The 22,696-nt window shown below is 38.1% G+C and overlaps 3 protein-coding genes across 5 annotated transcripts; 2 read left to right on the top strand and 1 right to left on the bottom strand.

Moving 5' to 3' along the window:
* The first annotated feature begins 2,138 nt into the window (after positions 1-2,138).
* On the top strand, positions 2,139-3,572 carry LOC121763940. 3 transcript variants are annotated; one of them, XR_006042526.1, is made up of 4 exons: positions 2,139-2,571; positions 2,692-2,744; positions 2,831-3,157; positions 3,247-3,572. XR_006042526.1 is itself a non-coding variant. In XM_042160031.1 (3 exons), exons 1-3 carry the CDS (start codon positions 2,371-2,373, stop codon positions 2,889-2,891), a joined length of 315 nt encoding a protein of 104 aa, XP_042015965.1. In that variant the 5' UTR covers positions 2,141-2,370; the 3' UTR covers positions 2,892-3,263. The 3 variants fall into 3 exon arrangements, 1 of the variants encoding a protein (XP_042015965.1); XR_006042527.1 differs by having other exon boundaries at positions 2,140-2,571; positions 2,831-3,114; XM_042160031.1 differs by having other exon boundaries at positions 2,141-2,571; positions 2,831-3,263.
* Positions 3,573-5,601: 2,029 nt separating this feature from the next.
* LOC121764303 (polcalcin Phl p 7-like) lies at positions 5,602-6,053 on the bottom strand. Its single transcript, XM_042160348.1, has 2 exons — positions 5,756-6,053; positions 5,602-5,630 (listed from the first exon to the last, which is right to left on the bottom strand). Exons 1-2 carry the CDS (start codon positions 6,051-6,053, stop codon positions 5,602-5,604), a joined length of 327 nt encoding a protein of 108 aa, XP_042016282.1.
* Positions 6,054-18,214: 12,161 nt separating this feature from the next.
* LOC121766162 lies at positions 18,215-19,808 on the top strand. Its single transcript, XM_042162513.1, has one exon. The coding sequence runs from the start codon at positions 18,386-18,388 to the stop codon at positions 19,556-19,558; it is 1,173 nt and encodes a 390-aa protein (XP_042018447.1). The 5' UTR covers positions 18,215-18,385; the 3' UTR covers positions 19,559-19,808.
* Positions 19,809-22,696: the final 2,888 nt, after the last annotated feature.

The raw sequence follows: 22,696 nt of genomic DNA, 5'->3' as shown, positions 1-22,696 counted from the left end.
GAAAAAAGTCCAACCCCTCCAAGGTTCACCTTGAAGGGTTTGAGGGAGGGTGACATATAACTGTCCCACATCGGTGTCAAGATAAAACTGAAACTAGTATATAAGTCTCATGGGCCCCTCCTCCTATCACCAATTGGTTTTAGGATGGAACCCATGGATTTCTATCAAATTGTGCATATGGCAGCACAACTTGGCCTTCCGACTCCCCTTCCACCTCGACCGCCTTCGGGGAATGATGCGCCGTTGGAGTAGTTTTTTTATTTTCTTTAAATTTGTATTTTAAATTATGCAAAGTTTAATTTTTTAGGATTTTAATTGTGTGTTTTTTATTTTTTAGAATTTTAAGTTGTAATTTTTTTTGTGTTGTGTGTTTTTTAATGATGTGTGTTTGTTTTAATTGAATTGAGTTGGAAATAAAAATAAAAAATGAAATAGAATGAATATTAATTTAAGGAACGGTTAAGAAACGGATAAGGAACGGAGGGTTGCAGGTTCCGTTCCTTAGTTAAAGGAATGAAGTTAAAAAGTACAGTGGGGCCCGCAAATAGTAATTTAAGGAACGGTTAAGGAATGGTGGGGAAACATCGTAGTAGATGCCCTAAGATGGTATAACTTATAAGTCATCGACCACTATAACTTGGACAAAGTAAATCTACATCACCCTTTCTTATACAAAAGTTGAATTCTAATTTATGTTCGTGCACTAAAAAAATAGTTATTCAATTCACAAAAAACTATGTTATGTTTTTCATTTTGGTCTGTCACCAAAATTAATGGACTCATTCTATCCCATTAAAAATGAAACGTTTTACTTTTTGGTTTGTTTCGTTAAAAATAAAACGTTTCCTAAAATAAAAAAACACTATCTCTAGTTTTTACTTTCTCTTCATTAACTAACAAAACAACATTGCATAAATCATGGGCCAAAAAACAAGTGTTTCATATTTATTGGGACGAAATGAATATATATTTGTAAAAATTTTCTAGTCATTTATTATTCTCATACATCTACTAATCTATGTATTTACAACTTACTATTCCCTCTGTTCCACAGTAGTGGAGACGTTTTTTCGGCACTCGATTCAAGAAAAATTGTGTTAAGTAAGCTAAGTTAAAGAAAGAATAAAGTAGGAAATGAAAAACGTAGAGAGATGAAGAGAGAATAAAGTAAGAGATAGTAAACTAAGTGAGAAGAAAGTGTTGACTTTTATTAGAAAGGGATATGACTCCACTACTATACAACGTACCAAAATAGCACAATGACTCCACTGCTATGGAATGGAGGGAGTATATTTTTGCGACCTACTACTTCAACCACTTTTATGGACAAAATAAAACATGTGTAATCCACTGTCATAACTATTTTTTATGGACAAATGGAATACTGTTAATTATGCCAATGTTTAAAAAAAAAAAAGACAACTTTGCTCGTTTAGCTAAAATTTTAATCCATTTTCCTTGATTTTGGATATTATATTTTTGAAGTATACTTTTACAGATGTTAATTGTTTTCTACTAATTTTAAATTTTTTATTGAGGTGAAGTTTGAAGAAACAATTACGACCGTGAAAATCAACAGTTAACTATCATTAACTTAATTTTAATACCCTTGACTCATCTTTCTTTTTTTTTCGCCACATTAAAGATGAACTCATATCTTTTTAGGAAATAATGACAATATTTGACTAACATTTTATCCTTTTTACTTTGATCATCTGTGTTATTTTAAAATATTTAGCAATCTTTTTTTTTTTTTACTTTATTCATTTTCCTTATTTAAAACATCAAATAATCTTTTTTTTCTACCTACTTGATTTTAAAATATTTAGCAATCTTTTTCTTTTTTACTTTATTCATTTTCCTTATTTAAAACATCAAATAATCTTTTTTTTCTACTTACTTGACTCATTAATATAAGAATACATAAAATCCCTGAGATTTTTTTTGAGAATGAGGTGAATAAGGTAAGAGAAAATAAAGTAAAAAAAATGAAAAGAAAATGAAGTAATTGAAAATGAAATTTTTTATCAAAAATAAAACTGACTCTATTATATATTTTGGAACTTTCTAAAATAATAAAACTGAGTCAATTAATTAGGAAAATGTGATAATATTTTAGCCATAAGTGGAAAATGTGATTATATTGAGTTGTATCAACTCACGCGTAAAATACCGGGAAAAGTGTGCAATGGGAGAGCACAATAATTCCGTCCGTCGCCGTTAAAGCCCTGTTCCAAAAATAACAACTCCTTCTACCCCAAACCCAATCTTTCCACCCAAATTCTACCACCCTCATCATCACAAACAGCTAGGGATTAGTTGAAGATATTGTGGACAATTGCTTCTTCGGAATTGGTGAAGAGAGCAGTGATGGAGAGAAAGAGGAAAGTTTATTTAGGAGAATCGGCATCTTCATTTCATCTCAAGACTCAGCGCGTGGCTGATTCAGGTTCGCCGCCGAGTTCAGGAAGTTTATCTTGCCAGACTGTCGCTGGGGATGACGATGCCTTCACGTCTTGTTGCTCAAGTAACGGATCCCGTGACCTGAGCTGGAAATTCCTAGATCTGGAGGTACCGTACATGTATACTGGAATTCAATTTCAATGATCACGCTATTCAATTGTTTGATTGCCGGAATTAATATCGCTTTAAATGCCGGAGTATATTTGAATTTTGAAATTCGTTTTATAGGACAATGAAGCGATCCTCACGACGTCGACTGGCGATTCATTGGATTGCGAGAGGTGAATTCGTCTTCTGATTTTTCAAAAACTTAAAAATAAATGTGATTATTAATTCTCCTTTGTTAAATTGAAATCCGCAATTGTAGTGAAACAGCAGCGTTGAAGGGTCGAGGTGAGTCAGACAAGCTGGATCCTCGCCGTCGTTGAATGCCGTCGACGAATTCTTTGAGAAGAAAATCCACCTAAAATTCATTCACAAGTACAACTATGACATAGTGAAGGAGAAGGCACTGGAAGGGCGGTACGAATGGGTGAGGCCGGATTGGAATAACAAACGAAATAGGAGTATTCTCTAACTGTTCCACTCATTCACGATTAACGAAAGCTACTTAATTTCATGCTCCGATCATACAGCTACCGTGGTGAACAAGTAAGAAATAGAGTTTTGTTTGGCTATCATCATGTTTACTCATGTGAGAAGAAGCTTCTCTTATTTGAATAATCACCTACTTCAATAAATGCTTTTTAGAGATTTCATCAATTGTTTGTCTTATGAATGCAGTTAATTTTCCAATTTCACCAACCAATTTGTATGGAATCTCTCCTCTCTCCATATTTGTGCTTCCATTCAGAGAGAGAGATGGATTAACGTTGTGGTGTTAGGTGAAATTAACTAGTGTGGTACAACTCGATAGAGAGCTTGCCGTGTAAGCTAAGCTACGGACACGTGCTCAAACCATGTGATGTAGTGCATAAACTAGACGGTGAAATGTCATACGGTGTATTTTACCAATAAATACTTTCTCCAACTAAGTTAGACATTACTATTTCCTGTGGAATATCCTAACATTTCAATTAAAGTGAGTTTTTTTAATAAAAAATAAAATATCCAATAAGTAATTATTAGTACTTTATTACATCACATATTTTACGCTCTATTTATTTTTTCTACTTTATTCATCTATCTTATTTTTCAATATAATTTCTTAATTTATGTGTTCAAAATTTTTGACTCAACTTAGGTAAGACGGAAGAAATATCTAATTTCACTTTTATTACTTTTGGCAAGTGAATCTCACATTCTATTAATTCACTCTACTCACATTTTATTATAAAATCTATATAAAAAAATAGGACCAACTTTTTTATTGACTTTTTATATAACTTTTATTTATAAAGTCAAACAATTTCTTAAAATTTTGAACAAAATAAAAAAATGAAAATTACACAAAAAAGAGGATGAGCGTGCCATGGGTGATCCATTTTCCGATAGTAAATTTGGTTGATAGAGAAGGTGACAGGAGCTGGTAGGCCTACCTCTCTCTTCCCCTACATGCATGGCTACTCACCTATACCTCTTGTCCAACTAATATTGATTCCCTCTCATTTGAATTTGATCAAAAACATAAACATTACCCGCATATTCTCCATCTCAATAAAAACATCAATGTCAATACTACTCGATCCTTTGAAAATTATTGGTGTTCACAATTTTCTACTATCTATTTAAGTTTACATTTTATTCTCCCTACTATACGAGTTTCAGTATTTTATCTTTTAAAGAAAATTTAGGAGAGGAGGAATTGCCGATTTATAATTAGAAAAATTGGAGTGTAGTGGCATTGGGATTTGGAAGGGGAGTATGTCTTGATCACAAGTTGAAATAATGATTAGGAAATGTCGAAATGCTGAATGCAAGAGAAAGAGGGATCACATGCCGGAGATTCCGCAGATTCCTGATTGATTTGGTTTGTATTGTGGGAGGATAGATCATTTTATTATGCCAACCAATGATGCCTTTCATGAACAACAAATCTAGGTGTTGTACAACCAAAAATTAGTTTATTTGAAAAAAATAGATTTATTTATGCATTTAATTAAGATACGTGGATGCATATATAGTACATAGAAAGTGCATATTACTATGATCATATATTTATGATTTATGTATAATTTTTTTACTTTTTTTGAACCATAAATGTAATTAGTGCATACTTTAATTCAAATTTTAAAAACAATAGAAAGGAAATTCAAATATAAAAATAAAAAATGAGTTTAAAGGCTAATAAGTCTTTTTAACTTACCCACTTACTATATTTATGATTTTAATATATAATTAATAAATCAAATTATTAATATAACCTTATTTTGGTTGTACAAAATTTGGTTGTTTATCATCACTCTTTCATGAATTCGTTTCTACTTTCTTCTCTCTGAATCTACAACATAATTAGTTTCATTGTTAGTACTCTCTCCGTCCCACAAAAATTGTCTCATTCTTCCATTTTCGTCAATTCCACAAAATTTGTCTCATATTAAGGCTTGTTCACCTTCATTGATGTAGGAAGTCAAGAAACAAAGCATGATCATATTTATATTTATGGGTCCTACAGATTTATAATCCAAATCCAACGTTCAATCTGCAAAAAATAAGACAAGTTTCAACCTTTTGGAACTTATAAATTAATTAATTATTCATATGTCCTTTGTGGGTGGACTAAAACACCCTCGGAATGTGTTGCAATTTTGGTTGAATACAATGAGAGAAGAAACTGCGAAGTTGGGGGAAATTGAGAATTAGAGGAATAAAAATGTAATCTTCATATCGATGCAGTTTCATAAACCACCTTTGCACTGTGCGAGCCCTCATTAATTTCTAGGGCTCATTGAACATCAACAAATAACTAGATTTGACCCCCCATATCTAATAAACTGAATACAAACTAATTTTAATACACTCCCATGAAATAACACTCTACTCTTTTAATACATATATATGTGTTCCTTTAAGGACATTTAACCGATTAAAAAACCTTGTAAATAGAGAGGTCTAGAAATCAGATCCCACCAATCTCCTTCCCAATTTTAGAAATAAAAATCAAGCATTACATGTTTTACACATTTCATGATACACAAGTCAAGCCATACATTCATATTGATTGCTAACTGGAAAAGTTTTCCAATTATTAGCATAATGCTACAAACGAAACAAGACTTACTAAATCCCCACAAACACACAAATAAAACAAAGATGAAAAGTAAGCTTAGGTTTATTATGAGTAAGAGTTTACAGTGGATCAGTAAAACTTGAAGCGACTTCTCAGCGAAATTGAGGAGCGAATCGATCTCATTCTCATCAATGTAACCACTGCCGTCGACATCGGCTTCGCTGAGGCCGCGGCTGCTCTTCTTGGTGGTCCTGAACCACGAGCCGCGGCTGCGCACAGCAGCACGCAGCTCGGTGAGGCTGATCTTGCCGTCGTTGTCGTAGTCGAAACTCATCAGCCATTTCTTGAACTCATCCACAGTGATCTCGTGCTTGCCGGTCACGGCTTTAGATCTATCTCCCATTGCCACGCCTAAAGCCATTATTATGGCGCTTGAATTTTTTGTGATGATTATCGGAGCCACAGCGCTTGTATTTTATAATCATTTGTGTCAATCATTGACGTTATTCTGTTTTCTAATTAGAAGGGGAAACAAAGATTCATTCAATGGGCAATCAATCATTTACAAGACTAAAAAAAAAGCCTTCTCAAAAGTTGAAAGATCTTTGATTCCAAACTATTTTTGTATGTTACATTGTTAATATAGGGTACCGGAGTGTTAAATGGTGAGATAAAAAATAGTGTAGTAGTTCGATATTTTAAATAGAGAAAAAAATGGAATGCTTATAAATTAATTATCAAGAATATAAGTCAAAATATATATCGTATAACTTATTCTTTCAATATTCCTGCATGCAAGCTACACAAGTTGATATAACATTCTTTTTTTCGAATTTTTAGAAGACAGTTAAATATTATTTTTAAAATATACTCCATCCGTCCGATATTATATATTTTATTTTACTTTTATACTTATTATAAAAATTATATATATAAATTAAAAACAGAAAAAATGTATTCTTGTATCTGTAAAAGTTACATACTTCCTCTGTCCCTGAAAATAAGTCACTTATTTTCATTTTTGTATATTCCTAAAAAATTGTCGTCACCTTTCACTTTTACCATTTTTGGTAATATACATCATTCCACCAACTCATTTCGCCCACGCATTTTATTACAAAACTAGTAATATATAAAAGTAGGACCACATTTTACTAACTTTTTCAACTCACTTTCTATTACACTCCTTAAAACTCATTCCTGGTCAAATGGTGACAAATTATTAGGTGGGGAGAGTATTAGTTTTGAGTTGAAATAACACTCATTACATGTGTATTAATTTATTATTAATAGTACTATAAATTATTAATAGAAATATAGAAGTACTTAATTAAAAAAAGTTAAAAGCTCAATTAGCGCGACGAGTTAGCTAAAAATCCTACAGTTTAGGATTATGATTGAAATTTATAAATATAAATAATTATAATCGAAATGACCACGTACCCACATAGCCTGATAATCTAAATTAGTTGGCTTAATTGACATCCCTAAATATGAATGAAAAACAACAATGTCGCCTAATTGGTCGAATTAAACACTGATTACAAAATTAAACTAAAAAATTACGAAATTGAGTGTCTCGCAAAATGTGAATTACATGTTGACGAATCTGTTCAAGTTTTGAATGGTCATTGTTGCTGCATAAAGGAAAGGAATAAAATAACTTGTTGATATTTTCTCATTATCTAGGAAAAATCACTCATTTTGTTTTTTAAGTACTTGTACTAGTGAAAGTAACCATCGAATCTTTTATTTATCAAATTAATGGACCATATATTCTAGCCTTTTCATATAATAAAAAAACTTTTTTGTACAGAAATAGTAGCTGTTTGCTGCAATAAGATGGAACCTAAGCCATCGATCCATTTCGTTGTTAACGAATAGTAAGGAGTACTATTTACTAAGTTAGTGACTACAGTACCTATTAGTACTATATTTTTACTAGTTTAACATTTGTATAAACATATACATATATCTTTAATTTAATTTGAATAAATAAGTTGTCCCCTTCACAAAAAATAATTTCATTTTAAAAATAAAACTTTCTCATATACTTTATTCACATTTTCTCCTTCTCTTTCTTACCTTTTCCCCCCCTCTCTCTCTCACTTTTTCTCTATTCCTCTCCTACTTTATCTACTTTTTCCTCATCTCCCTTCGTTTATCAATTTCTCATTAAGAGCATGCACAACGGTGAGCAGGACGACGTCCGTCCGTCCTTGCCAGCGGCACGGAGACGCTGTCCGCGGCTGCGCTCGCGCCGCTGGCACGGCGCTGCTCGATGCATCAAGCACGTCCGTGCCAGCGAGCATGTGACGTGGTAGGCGCGGATTGGCCAACGGCTTAGCCGTTGGCAATTTTGTTTTTTATTTTTTATTTTTTAAAAAATCGGTTTTTAATTTAAAAAACCGATTAAAAATAAAAAAAATATTTTCCCTCTTCCCAAAAAAATTATATCCGTTGTCTACCCAGTTTTAATTATCTTTTTATCATTTTTCCCCCAAAAATACACATTTTCATCTATAAATACACTCATTTTCACACAAAAAAATTCACACCACATTACACAATTCCCATCTACATTCTCTCATTTCCATTCTCATCTACATTCTCTCATCTCCATTCTCAATCTTTCTTCCACTCCTACAACATAACAATGTCCGGCCACGACGATCACCCCCGGGCTCCCACAGTTGGCCCCGATTGGTTCGGTTCACAACCGTTTCCTAGTCCGGAAACGGAATATTCGGTCCATCCTCAAACCCAAAGTTCGGGAGTTCTGGGTGGCTACCGGCCTTACCCGATCGACGACCAAGATGCCCCCAAAGGGCAATACGGGTGGACACCCGAGCCTAGAGTGAGGCCGAGCGGCCCCTCCCAAACTCCGACTCCTCCTACTCGCGGTGTCCGCACACCGTACACTCCGGCGGAGATGGAGCAATTGTTCAAGGTGTTCTTGTCAATCTCCGAAGATCCGAAGGTTGGTACGAACCAATTCGGCGATCATTATTGGTGGCGCATCTGTCGCCGGTACAATGAAAACCGGCCGGCGGGAACAATCGAGCGCAACGAGAGTATGGTGCGCAACGCCATATACAGAGCGAACGAAGAAATCCAAAAGTTCCAGGGGTATTACCTCCAGGAAGAGCGGCCGGCGGGGAGCGACCGGAGCGAGGTCGACATCATCAGTTCCGCCTTGTCGACCTACCAATCCATGAACTACAAGCCGTTCAAGTACCTCAACATTTGGAAGGAGACGCGGTCGCATCCGAAGTATAGGGGAGGCGTAACATCCTCCTCTAGCGGCTCCTCCAAACGGTCAAGGTCGGTATCCCTATCCGACGCCGGCTCCGAAGACGTGGCTAGCCAACTTGTCGGTGCTAACTTGGGTAGCCCCGACGCCGGCCCGAGCGGTTCCTAACGCCGACCGCAAGGAAGGAAGAAGGCGGCGGCCAACCGCCGTCGCGCCGCGACTCTATCCGGCGATGCTCCCGAACCCGCTCCCGTTCCCATTCCCGTTCCCGTTCCTGTTCCCTATGCGCCACCTCCACCCCCCACCAACTCGTGGGCGATTTTGGTCCAACTCAATATGGCCGATAGGTCAACTATGACCCCCGCGCAACTTCGATCGCATGAGGCCATGATATTGGGTCTCCAAAAATAATTGGGGGTAGTGCCGCTGGATGAATAGTCTTCCATGAGGGTATTTTTAGTCTTTAATTATGTAATTTTTAATTTTTAGGAGTTTAATTATGTAATTTTTAATTTTTAGGAGTTTAATTATGTAATTTTTAATTTTTAGGATTTTAATTATGTAATTTTTAATTTTTAGGATTTTAATTATGTAATTTTTATTTTATTTGTAATTTTTAATATTATTTCAATTTTTTTAATGAATTTTAATATTATGGAAATGTTTTTATTTAAATTGAATAATAGAATGGTGGGACCCTTGTGCTCGTCCTTGCGGAAGAGCACGGCTGTGGATGTTGTGCTCTTGCCTAAGAGCAGGCAGAAAAAGTGGGGCCGGGCCCACAACCGTGCTCGTTGGCAAGAGCACGGTTGTGGGTGTTCTAAAATTTTTGTCATCCACAATTGAGACTATTTTTTTACGGATGCAGTACTAATTAGAAGTAGATCATTTGCAGTTTTTTTTTTCTAATTTATAATCTATGTTGTCTTTGGAAAATAGCATTCTACACTTATTTTTTATCTTGCTTCACTTTTCATTGCCTTATTCTTTGCGAGATTTCCTTTCGTTTTCATTACGATGAGTCATCTCTATCTCTTTCCCCTTTCCTATTTTTAATGCAAAATTTAAGTTTTTCTGTCAAATTTTGAATTTCTATCTCCCATCGGTGGTAATGAACAACATCAGCATAATTTAAAATAAGAAACAAATATATAAAAATAAGATTATTCAATCAAAATTTGAAGCTCAAACAATCTCCACTAATTCCTCTTGAGCTCATCATCTATGCTTCTTGCTACGACATCTCTTGGGGCAAGCTCTGCATGAACCTCTCCATGTCCATATTGTCGAGGATGCATCCATCTCCTCTCACAACCTCAATTATATTCACTTTTCCTTTCTCGATTTACATTTCTATATTGTATTTATAGAGGTTGGATTAGTAGTGTTTAACTTCAATTTGTTTAGATAGATAGTCAATTTATCTTACCTTTTCACTTCCACTTTCCCATTCAATTTATCATTAAAACCTTTTTTCATTTCTACTTTCCTTGATTATCACAATATAAATTAAACCCTTTTCATTTCCTTAATTATCACACAAATAAATAAAACATTTTCATTCCCTAATTTAATGAGGAAATTCATATTGATAAACAATCTTGTTATTTTTCCCAAAACTCCCATGTCTATACGAAAATATTGTGTAACAGTTCGCACGAATTTATTAGAGCACCCGCAACGCGTGCCGTTGCGGTGCCTTATTTCGTTTCGGAGGAACGGAACCGCGGCTGCACGCGTTGCAGCCGCCCGTGTCGTCGCCATTCTGTGCCGGTGCCATGCCGGGTGCCGTTCCCGCGAGACGCGGCACGACACGTTCCGCCACGCGCCGAGGCGACGTGGCTGCCTCCCATTCGACGCGTGACGCCCACTCGCTGCCCCGCGAGTGGGCGTCGTCACGATGACGCAATAATTCATTTTTTTTAAAAAAAATTTGAATTTAATAAAAAAAAAAAATTGCAACGGTATTGTTACCGTTTTTTTTGCCGTTATTTATTTATTTTTTTAAAATTTATTTACTCTATAAATAATCATATTTCATACTCATTTCACTCATAAACACACATCTATTCATCTCAAATCCTCTCTATTTCCACCCCAATTTTCATCTCAAATCAACTCTGTTTTTCTTCTCCCAAATTTAATCAAACTAATGGTCGACATCATGTATACGCGCATAATCTTGCACAACATGATTGTCCAAGACGAAGGACCCGAGGCGGGAAATTGGTTCGACCCCGAATCCCCCGGAAGCTCAACCGCAAGTAGTCCGCCTCGAAGTGGAGCGCATCCGTCTATACAAGAACGGTTATCTATTCGTGCAAGGACACGCGACTCTAACGCACACACCCAACTCCAACAGGATCTAATTGAGCACATTTGGGCAAACTTTGGTGGATGAAATTATTAAAATTGTGTACTTTTATTTTTTTAGGATTTTAATTGTGTGCTTTTTATTTTTTTAAGTTTAAGTTGTAACTTTGTTTTAATGTTGTGTGTTTTTTAATAAAGTGTGTTTGTTTTTTATTAAAGTGTGTTTGTTTTAATTGAATTGAGTTGGAAATAAAAATAAAAAATGAAATTGAATGAATAGTAATTTAAGGAACGGTTAAGGAACGGAGGGTTGCAGGTTCCGTTCCTTAGTTAAGGAATGGAGTAAAAAAGTAAAGTGGGGCCGCAAATAGTAGTTTAAGGAACGGTTTAGGAACGGTATAGGAACAGCGTTGTGGATGACCTTATATGGCTACTAGCTAGATGGTACCACTATTTATTTTATTTCAATTTTTTTTCTCATTCTTATGCACGCGCACACACACACAGGGTATGGATATGGAATTCACTAGCAAGAAAGTATAGTTATACCGAAATAATCAATGAAATTTTAACTTTTTGTAAACGAAATTTATTAATGATTTTAAAAATTGTTTGTAAAACAATTAAATCCACTCTTTAATCCTATCATTTTTTAAGAATTTAAAAGGAAAATACCCCGGAATAATAATAGAATGACATTTTTTATATTTAAACAATGTTTCCATTTTTAGTAATGGATCATCTTGATTGAGACAAATTGAAAAGGAAAATTGGTCATCTTCAGTGGGACGGATGGAGTATAAAAATATTACTCCATAATGTTATCCAATATAGTATTATATATAGGAGTATTGATTTATTCATTAGAAGTTGTATTCAGTATGCCATTGTCTAAACTTTGATGTATACATATACAATCTCTATGTCACACTCATATTAATTAGTTCTGCAAATTGAGTGGCAACAAAAAATACAAAAGAAATAAAGAACGTGGAGTAGAGAAGAGAAAAAAGATTTCTTTAATTGAATCACCCTAGAGATATCAGGAACATTAGGGTTTTGCTTGTAGCCTAATGATTGGGAAGAATCAACGAACATGAGAAGGATAAGGTCATAATCTTGTAGAGCCGGCTATTCTCGTGTCGCGACAACTGAGGCACGGTGGGGCTGCACGGTGGCGTTCTTGTCTTCCTCTTATCTGTTTTTCTCTGAATTGTATGTTTTCAGATATACTCATGCATGAAGCAATTACAGAAATTGAGACAAGTATATACAAATATAGTGATTACTCAGTATCATATGTAGGTTTCATAATTAATTTAGTTAGGTGTGATGGTGCACTAGTCACACAAGTGCAAGTATCAATTGCTATCAATATTGAACATATTATTAATGATATCTAAGATGCTACAACTCACACACTAGTGCAACTCTCAATTGCTCATGTATTTAACTCTATTAAGGATAGTTCAATATTAATTTGATATTTTCCCCTTTATATCGAGCTTGCTTGTACAAATTTATTTTTGGGCCACCCATGAAAGGACTCAAACTAATTGAGTAGACAACACTTATAGCTTCCAATTTCTCTCATTTATTCCATGTGGGATGAGTTTGTAATCCAACATACCTCCCCTCAAATCGAGACCACATCGGAAAAGCAGACGGCACATCAAAAACATTGCATGCCCGACTCGAACTTGAGTCATCCTGTGCCCAACTCGAACAAGGATAATCTAGGGCCCGACCGAAGCCAAGTGACTCTCATACCACCTGTTCGAATCGTCGACTATACATTTCTGCATTGGGTAAAACCCGCCGGACGGATTTATTTTTGGGTCACTCCTAAAAGACCTCAAACTAATTAGGATGAATAACACTTATATATAGTTTCCAACTTTCCTTACTGATCCTATGCGGGATGGATTGTAATCCAACAAACACAAATATGTAACAACAGATTAAATCAAGTCCTAAAATGCTCACAGAGTTCAAATTAATTTACATTTCTTGTTGTATTATGGATTATTAATTTAGATGCAGATGGTTTGTAACTCTCACCTCTCCACTAGTCTTTTACTCAATTTGATATCAATATCGCCTGTTAGATCCAAATCATGTTAGCATACGTTGGAGCATGTTTGATCGCCTTTATTTCTTTGAAAGTGTTGTGACAAAATAGAGCAATTGTGTAATCGAAACAAACACAAACATAGCATACTAACAGAAAGATCTTAGTGTGGATCTTTCATGCACCCCAAGCATAGTTCTTTAGCAAAAGTTATCAAGTGTTAGAGCATCCGCAGCGGTGAGTAGGACGCTGTCCGTCCATCCATGTCAGCGGCACGACACCGCTGTCCGTCGCTGCGCTCTTGCCGCTAGCGCGGCGCTGCTCGATGCATCGAGCATGTCCGTGCCAGCGAGCAGCTGACGTGGTGCGTTCTGATTGGCCAACGGCATTTCCGTTGGAAATTCAATTTTTTTTTAAAAAAATAAAAAATAATACCCAAAATTAAAAAAAAAATTCAGAATCCCAAAAATCTGGCAGTTTTTTTACCATTTTTCTGGATTTTTTTTATTTTTTTATTTTTATTATCCCCAAAATCACCTATAAATACACACATGCATCATCCATTTTTCACATCAAATCATCTCTCATTCATCTCTTATTCATCTCTCATTCATATTTTTTCATACAACTTATATCTACATCTTCCTCTCTCACTCAAACCCTCAAATGGATTTTTAAGACTTTAACTATGAAAATTTTAATTTTTAGGATTTTAATTATGTAATTTTTAATTTTTTTGTAATTTGTAATATTATTCCGGTTATTTTTAATGCGTTTTAATATTGTGGAAATATTTTTATTTAAATTGAATAATAGAATGGTGGGACCCTTGAGCTTGTCCTTGCGGAAGAATACGGATATGAGTATTGTGCTCTTGCCTAAGAGCAGGGAGTAAAAGTGGGTCCGAGCCCACATCCGTGCTCGTTGACAAGAGCACGGATGTGGATGCTCTTAGTTTGCCTTCACATGGACTTTTCGCTTATATTAATGGGCTTGGACTCTATAATTCTTGTCAATTGTATTAGTGCATTTCGTTAACTGGACAGATGTAAGGGTGATTCAATTCATAACCTTTATAATTTCAATATAGTCCCCTAATTAAAATAATATTGTTAATATACGGCTAATTTATAATCCCTTAGTGCCTGATTAATTAATAAATCCTTCAAATAATATATATAACACATCTGCATAATCTCCAACTCAATAATATTGAGAAATATGTGAAGGAACGAAAAATAACTTAGAATTTGATCTCAATGCCCTTAGAGGAATGTAATCTTTTCTTTTTTGCTTCAAATATAATTAAATCGATTCATCAAACTGAATTTATGCAGTATAATATATGTAGGAAATGTCCGTACATAATTACTGCTGCTAACAAACAATATATCAATCCTAATACTGTTCCTAATGTTCACTAAAAAGACTACAAATTCATCGCTTATTGTATAATTTATAAAACAAGTGTAAGACGATCTATTTAACAATTGAACATCATTCGATTACCACATAATTATTCTTAAAGTCAATAAAATTTTAATCAACATTTTTTTATTCTTAATTACGCTTTAAATTACAAACATAATTTTCGTTCTGATCATAGCAAAAAATCTCATGTTATTTTTGTTTTAATAATTCCGGCATAATTCTCCCTTCCATTGCATTCATACTCTGTCTAGCTCTGCTAACTCTTTCTATAATCTTCACCAATAAAAACAGAATAAATCAACTGTTAGTTACTTGGAAATCTTCCTTAAATTATTATGAGCGCATCGTAGTACCTGTACTATTGACCCTTTCAAATAAAATTAATGAGAGTAATAACCACAAAATTATACACATAAGCCATGGGATTAATAAAAACATTATGAGATCAACTAAAATTAATTAAAAATTATGAATTAATTAACTATTTTTATAAGTTATAAGATTGAACAGTAATACTATAATAGTACAGTCTGTGTTTGCATTTGAAAAAGTTACATAGTAGCAATATTTTTTCTTATTACATATATTTAGAACAGTTGAAGACAAATTATGCGTACCTGTTTAGCAATATAGTAGTATAAAATATACACATAATTTACTGAAATTATCTTAATTATTATCATATTCTTAGCATTTCTTTATCTATTTCTTCCCTCAAAGGAAAGGAGGCATTGCTCTGATTTTCATCTTTTTCACGACAATATTCTAAAAATAACACAAATTTATAGTATTTAAAATAAAAGCTTGATTTGCTCATTTTCTAACTTTAAGCCAAAAAATCATAAAGTTTGATCAATTTCTGGTCTATCCTGCAATTATATCTTGACATTTTTGTCAATGGTCACATAGCAAAAAGTTTAATAAGCTACATTTCTGAATGTGTCAACGTAATGCATCTATATATAAAACGTAACTAACTAAATGTATTAAGTGGCGTCGTTTAAATAGTCAAATGTTTTGTAACATGATATTTTTCATTTACCAAAAGTTCATAAATTATTGAACAATTGAGAGAATAATATTCATATAAGATAGTATTATTTATGATTAGTTTATATAATTGGGAATTAGCTAAATGCAATTCTATATAATTGGGAAGTACCTAAACACAATAGAGTGTCGAAAATTAATTAGGCCATCCACAACGCTGTTCCTATACCGTTCCTAAACCGTTCCTTAAACCACTATTTGAGGGCCCCACTGTACTTTTTTACTCCATTCCTTAACTAAGGAACGGAACCTGCAACCCTCGTTCCTTAACCGTTCCTTAAATTACTATTCATTCAATTTCATTTTTTTTAAATTTCAACTCAATTCAATTAAAAAAACAAACACATTTTATTAAAAAACACACAACATTAAAACAAAGTTACAACTTAAACTTAAAAAAATAAAAAGCACACAATTAAAATCATAAAAAAATAAAAGTACACAATTTTAATAATTTCATCCGCCAAAGTTTGCCCAAATGTGCTCAATTAGATCATGTTGGAGTTGGGTGTGGGCGCTAGAGTCGCGTGTCCTTGCACGAATAGATAACCGTTCTTGTATAGACGGATGCGCTCCACTTCGAGGCGGACTACTTGCGGTTGAGCTTCCGGGGGATTCGGGGTCGAACCAATTTCCCGCCTCGGGTCCTTCGTCTTGGACAATCATGTTGTGCAAGATTATGCACGTATACATGATGTCGACCATGTTCTCCATGAACCACGTACGAGCCGGGGCTTTGATGATGTTGAAGCGCGCTTGGAGAACCCCGAACGCCCTCTCCACATCCTTGCGAGCAGCCTCCTGCTTCTGCGCAAAAAGAGCCTGCTTTGGGTTCGCAGACCCACTGCACGTCTTCACGAAGGTAGGCCACTTCGGGTAGATGCCATCGGCGAGATAGTACCCCATTTTATAAAGCCGATTGTTGGCGACGAAGTTGATGGCCGGCGCTTTACCATCCAAAACTTCGGTCAAGAGGTCGGACTGTTTGAGCACGTTTACGTCGTTGTTCGACCCGGGGACCCCGAAGTACGCGTGCCAGATCCAAAGGCGGTAGTCGGCAACGGCCTCGAGTATAACGGTTGGGTGGGTACCTTTGTGGCCGCTCGTGTAGGACCCCTTCCACGCCACCGGGCAATTCTTCCATTGCCAGTGCATGCAATCGACGCTGCCGAGCATCCCTGGGAATCCGTGCACTGTTTCGTGAAGGTCGAGAAGGAACTGACAATCGGCCGTGCTTGGCCTCCGGAGAAATTCGTCGGTGAAGGCTGCCCGGACGCCTTTGCAGAATTTGAGCAAGCACATTCGCCCAGTGCTATCTCCGATGTGGAGGTATTCGTCGAACATGTCGGCCGTTTGTCCAGTCGCAAGCTGGCGGATTGCTGCAGTACATTTCTGCAGCGTCGTGTGGCTGGGACGTCCGACCGCGTCGAACCCTTCCTGGAAGAACTCTTCCCGGGCTGCCAAAGTATTCGCGATGTGGAGAAATAACGGTTTCCCCATGCGGAAACGGCGACGGAAGTACGTATCTCCCCAAACCGGGTTATCGCAGAAGTAGTCGCGTACTAACCTTGCGGCGGCTTCCTCCCGGTTACGATGGATGTACGTACGGGAGCGACGTTGGGGCGGAGCGGCTTCTTCCGCCTCCCGTCGTCGATCTTCTTCAAGTGATTGTTCCAATATTTGACGCATTTGTTCATAAGGATCCATTAGTTTGATTAAATTTGGGAGAAGGAAAATAGAGTTGATTTGAGATGAAAATTGGGGTGGAAATAGAGAGAAATAGATGTGTGTTTGTGATTGAAATGAGTATGAAATAGGAGTATTTATAGAGTAAATAAATAAATAATAAAAAAAAAACAAACGGCTATAAAATTAACGGTCTCATTACCGTTAATAAAAAAAAATTTTATTTTTTTTTTATTAAATTCGAAATTTTTTTTTAAAAAAATGAATTATTGCGTCATCGGGACGAAGCCCACTCGCGGGGCAGCGAGTGGGCTTCACGCGTCGAATGGGAGTCCCCCACGTCGCCTCGGCGCGTGGCGGAACGTTTCGTTCCGCGTTCCGGAGGAACGAAACGCGGCACGGCATGGGAACGGTGGCGGCACGGAATGGCGACGGAACGCACGCTGCAACGCGTGCCGCTGCGAAACCGTTCCTCCGGAACGGCATAGGAACGGCGACGGCACCGCGTTGCGGGTGCTCTTATGGGCGGCCAAATTATTGGCATCTAGGTAGGAAAATACCTTTTTACCTGTTTATTACCGTTGAATCCATCTTCAAATTGAAAAGTAAATCAACAATATTTATCTGCCACCGCCATTAATTCTTCTGACCTTTGTAATTAGGTACATGGAAAAGAGCAATGAGAATAGCCCATCTCTTTCTTTAAAAAAATTCAAAATAACAATAGAATAAGTTGGGATTGGGTTTTCATTTGGGTGAAATTAAGGGAGCACATTTAAATCTGAGATGTGGGTCTCCTCCTTTCTATAAATTCCCCACCTTTCTTTATACTCACTCAATTCTCCCACACCCTAACCAGACAAACCATCATTCTTTGTAAACAACAATTCACATCAAAACTCGGCAGCGCAGTTGGTTCCGAGGAAAGAATTACAAGAACAATTCAAGAATGGTCGACGTGGATCGGCGGATGACCAGCCTGAACCCGTCCCACTTGGCCGGGCTCCGCCGCCTCTCCGCCAGCGCGGCCGCCGCCGCCGCTCCCTCCGCGCCCTGCAGCAGCCTCCTCTCCTTCACTTCCCTCGCCGAAAAGGTAATATCCCAGTTAAAAAACTCGGGGGTAAATATCCAGCCCGGGCTAACGGAGTCCGAGCTGGCCCAAGCCGAAGCCGAATTCGGCTTCGCCTTCCCGCCGGATTTGAGAGCCGTCCTCGCGTACGGCTTTCCATCCGGCGCCGGCTTCCCTCACTGGCGATCGGCTCGGCTCCACCTCCGCGCCGCGATCGATCTTCCCATCGCGTCCGCGTCCTTCCACATAGCTCGCAATGCGCTGTGGTCGAAAGCGTGGGGCCCGCGCCCGGCCGACCCGGAGAAGGCGATGAGGTTCGGGAGAAACGCTCTCAAGAGAGCCCCGCTTTTGGTACCCATTTTCGACCGCTGCTACATCCCTTGCAATCCCTGCCTCGCCGGAAACCCTGTCTTCTACGTCGACGAGAATCGGATTTTCTGCTGCGGATTCGATTTGGCCGATTTCTTCGAGCGGCAGAGCGCCTCCCCCAAAATCGAGCGGTCGATCAGCGAGAGATCCGCGTCGTCGTTGATCTCATCGTCTTCAATCGATTCGTCGCGAAGGAGCCTTGACGCCGGCAGGCCGGCGCCGCGGTGGGTGGAGTTCTGGAGCGAGGCGGCGGTGGACCGGCGGCGGAGGGATTCGAATTCGTCGTCATCGTCTTCTTCGGAGATAATGCTGCCGAGATCGGAGATGCCGGATTGGGTGGGGGAGTACGTGGAGCAAGTCGGGTCGGTTCTGAGGCGGAGCGGGTGGGCGGAATCGGACGTGGCGGAGATCGTCCACGTGTCGGCATCTGGCTTCTTTGTGGACGGGGAGATGGTGATGCTCGACAGCCAATCAGTGCTTGACGCGTTGCTGTTAAAAGTGGATCGGTATTCGGATACGCTCCGGAAGGCGGGTTGGAGCTCCGAAGAGGTGGCGGAGGCGTTGGGGATTGATTTCCGGCAAGAGGAGAAGAAGAAGAAGAAACTGTCGCCGGAGGTGCTGCGGAGGCTGGGGAAACTGGCGGAGGCGGTCAACTTGTCGTCGTCGTCGTCATTATTGGCCTAGTTTTTGGAGCGCTGTAGTTTTTTAAGAAGTTCAAAGTCTCGTGTTTGCGAACTCTTTTTCTTTTTTTGAGGAAAGGGTACGAATACGAAGGCTTTGGTTTATTAGGAAATCGGAAAAGGTTAGATTAAAAGTGAAAGTTTATTGAAATGCATCGGTATATACAGAGTGTCCAAGTACGTTTTACAGACTGATCATGTAACTTTATATTTAGTTCATTTCTATGTCTTTACATGTAAAAGTTGTTTTGTTACATTTCTTGTACAGGTTGCGCATAGTAAGTACGTTGTGCGAAGATATAAGAATTAATGACCCAATAATTCTATTAATAATATGTTAGTTATTGATTAATAGGCTATAGCGGTATAGCCTATAGCCCATATACATGTTTTTTTCATTCAACTATAAGACCCTCCACAATAGGAATAGCCCAGCCATAGCTAGCCACTGCCACATTTTCAGCACTAAAAATCCTCCTGCCACATCATCAAAACAAGCAAATAGCCCAGCCATATCCTAGCCACATAATATCCACATCACTATTAACAAATATATACAAAATGAAATAATTAACAATCACACAATATACGAAATTTAATTTACGAGACATACGAGAAAAGTTTAATAATAATATTAAAATTTTAAAAAGTACAATAATTTAAAAAAATACATTAATTTTAAAAAAAATACAATAATAAAAAGGAGTGCCAATTCACTCCTCGTCTCCGTCGTCGCCGCCGCCACCTCCTGGGAAGCCCCGGCGTTCCCCCTCGCCTCCCGCTGAGCGCTCTTGCGCCCCATCCGGCGAGGTCGGCCACCGACCGAACGCGGCGTGGGGAACTCCTGCGTCGTCTCGGGGAGGTCGTGGGAACCACCGCTGCTGCTGGTGCCGCTGAAATCGCCGGTGTAGTTCAGTCGTTGCTTCTTCGGCCAGCCAGAGTCGACACCTACTCGGAACTTCTCGGACTCGTTCAGCACAAGATAGCAGTTCCAGTAGGTGAAGTCCTTGTATACCCCCTTCAGTGGGAAGGCTTTCTCAGCTATTCTCCTGCAGTCCTCCTCCGTTTGGCCACTGGTCATCATGCAGAGTGCGTTGGTGTACAAACCCGAAAATCGGGAGACCGCACCCCTGATTCGGTTCCAGGCCTTCCGGCAATCCTCCTCGTTGCGTGGCCTCCCCTCCGGGCAAAATCTCTTGTAGGCTGCTGCTATCTTGCCCCACATGTTGACGATCCTCTGCTCGTTCGAAACGAGAGGATCGTCGCAAACACTCACCCACGCCTTGCAGAGCGCGACGTTCTCCTCGTCCATCCACCTCCTCCGTACCTCCTCCTCACCCGGCTACGACGACTCGCCGACCTTCTTCTTGCCCTTCTTCTTTGGGGCGCCACCCCCGCTCTGCCCCCCCCTTCAACGAGAGTTTCCGGAGCTCCGGGAGTATCAAACACCAAGTCATCTAAGGAGAAACTATCAAACCCCAAGGGCGTTTGGGTCGATGTGTGCGATGAACCAGTCGAAAAATCAAAACTGGGGCGATAGACATCCCCCGCCGTCGCCGGGGACCCCCCAGAAGTCCACTGTGTAGCCGGTACGAACCCCGGAGTCCCCTGTGTCGGCGGTACCCCCCCGGGCATCATCTGCATCCCGGGTGCCCATCCCGTTGGTGCCCACCCCGGTATCGCCGGAAACCCCCCCGGCGGACTCCCCTTCGTTGGCATCCCGGAAAACATCTGCTGCCACGGGTACATGTTGTAGTACCCGGGCATCTGACCCCATCCACTTCCCACGGGGATCGACGGAGTTTGTGACCCGCTACTCCCGGAACTAGGCTCGTTGTTGAGATCCATTTCCCTTGTTGATCTTGTATAGAAATTAAGATATAGAGAGTACTCGTTAAAACAAGTGGTGCGAATGAAAATGACGCGCAAAGCGCGTATATATAGTGTTTCGGGAAAAAAAAAATTTTAATTTCGCGCTAGGCGGTGCGCTGGGCGATCCGGGCGCTGCAATAGCGCCGAGCGGACCGCCCAGCGCCACGCGACCGCCCAGCGCTGCGCGGTTTCTCTCTCCATTCGCCCGCTGGGCGACTGCAATAGACCGCCCAGCGAACCGCCCAGCGCCGGCGCTCGGCTGGGCAGCATTGTGGATGGTCTAAAAGTAGAAGACTAAATACGATTAATAACATACTTTACATAAAATGGAAAGATAGCAATAATAACCTAACATTTATAATTAATGAAAATTCAAAATTAGAAAAACATAAGCAAAATACTGAAATAAAAACAAAAAGACTAATAATTAAAATTACAACAACTAATAAAAACTTAATCTAATCATCCTATAAATCGAAATATGATCCTTCAATTTGTTGAGGTACGAAAAGTATGTGCCATCATCATAGTCGTTTTTATAATGTATTTATCATTTTTAAACTATGTATAGTATTTTATCTAATAAATAATAAATTATATATAGTAATTATTAATTAATTAATAAATCTTATTATATTATTCAATTTAAATTATTGAAAAAGTGTTATGGGCTTAGTGTGTAATTTAGATAAATTAGGTATAATTAAAAAGCATCAAAAGTAGGTGAGTGGATAATATTCTTTTTTATTTAAGTTTAGTGTAAATGGTTGAAATAAAATCAATATTTAGTGTAACATTTATATTAAAATGGGTTTGAGTTTAGTGTTATGATTAGAGATGCTCTTAATGCAAGTGTAGTCAAGTGTAAGCAAGTGTAAGATATTATAACCCAAGAGATTTAATTACATTGAATTAATCGTAGTCACCACCATACTTCATATGGCTGAGTATATCCCTTGGTTAACCAGTTTATTTTCTTATAAAAGTTGACAATTTTTCCAAGTATAGTTCTGGGCCAATGACTCGTTCAACTTTCATTCTTACTTTATTTCATTTTACTTTATTACATCACCTACTTTACTTTCTCTTTATTCGTCCTACTTTATTTCTCTCTCCAAATTTTCAAAATAATTTCAATCTCTGTACTAAAAGTACTCAACTTAGTTGGAATGGAGAGAATAAAAAGTAACTATGATAAGTATTGCGAACGAAAAAAAAATATTATTATTATTATTACCACTACTACTTACTCTATTAAATAAGATGATGT

This window comes from Salvia splendens, chromosome 14 (assembly GCF_004379255.2).
Source record: "Salvia splendens isolate huo1 chromosome 14, SspV2, whole genome shotgun sequence".
NCBI lineage: Eukaryota > Viridiplantae > Streptophyta > Magnoliopsida > Lamiales > Lamiaceae > Salvia > Salvia splendens.
This window is presented reverse-complemented; position numbering and strand designations above follow the sequence as displayed.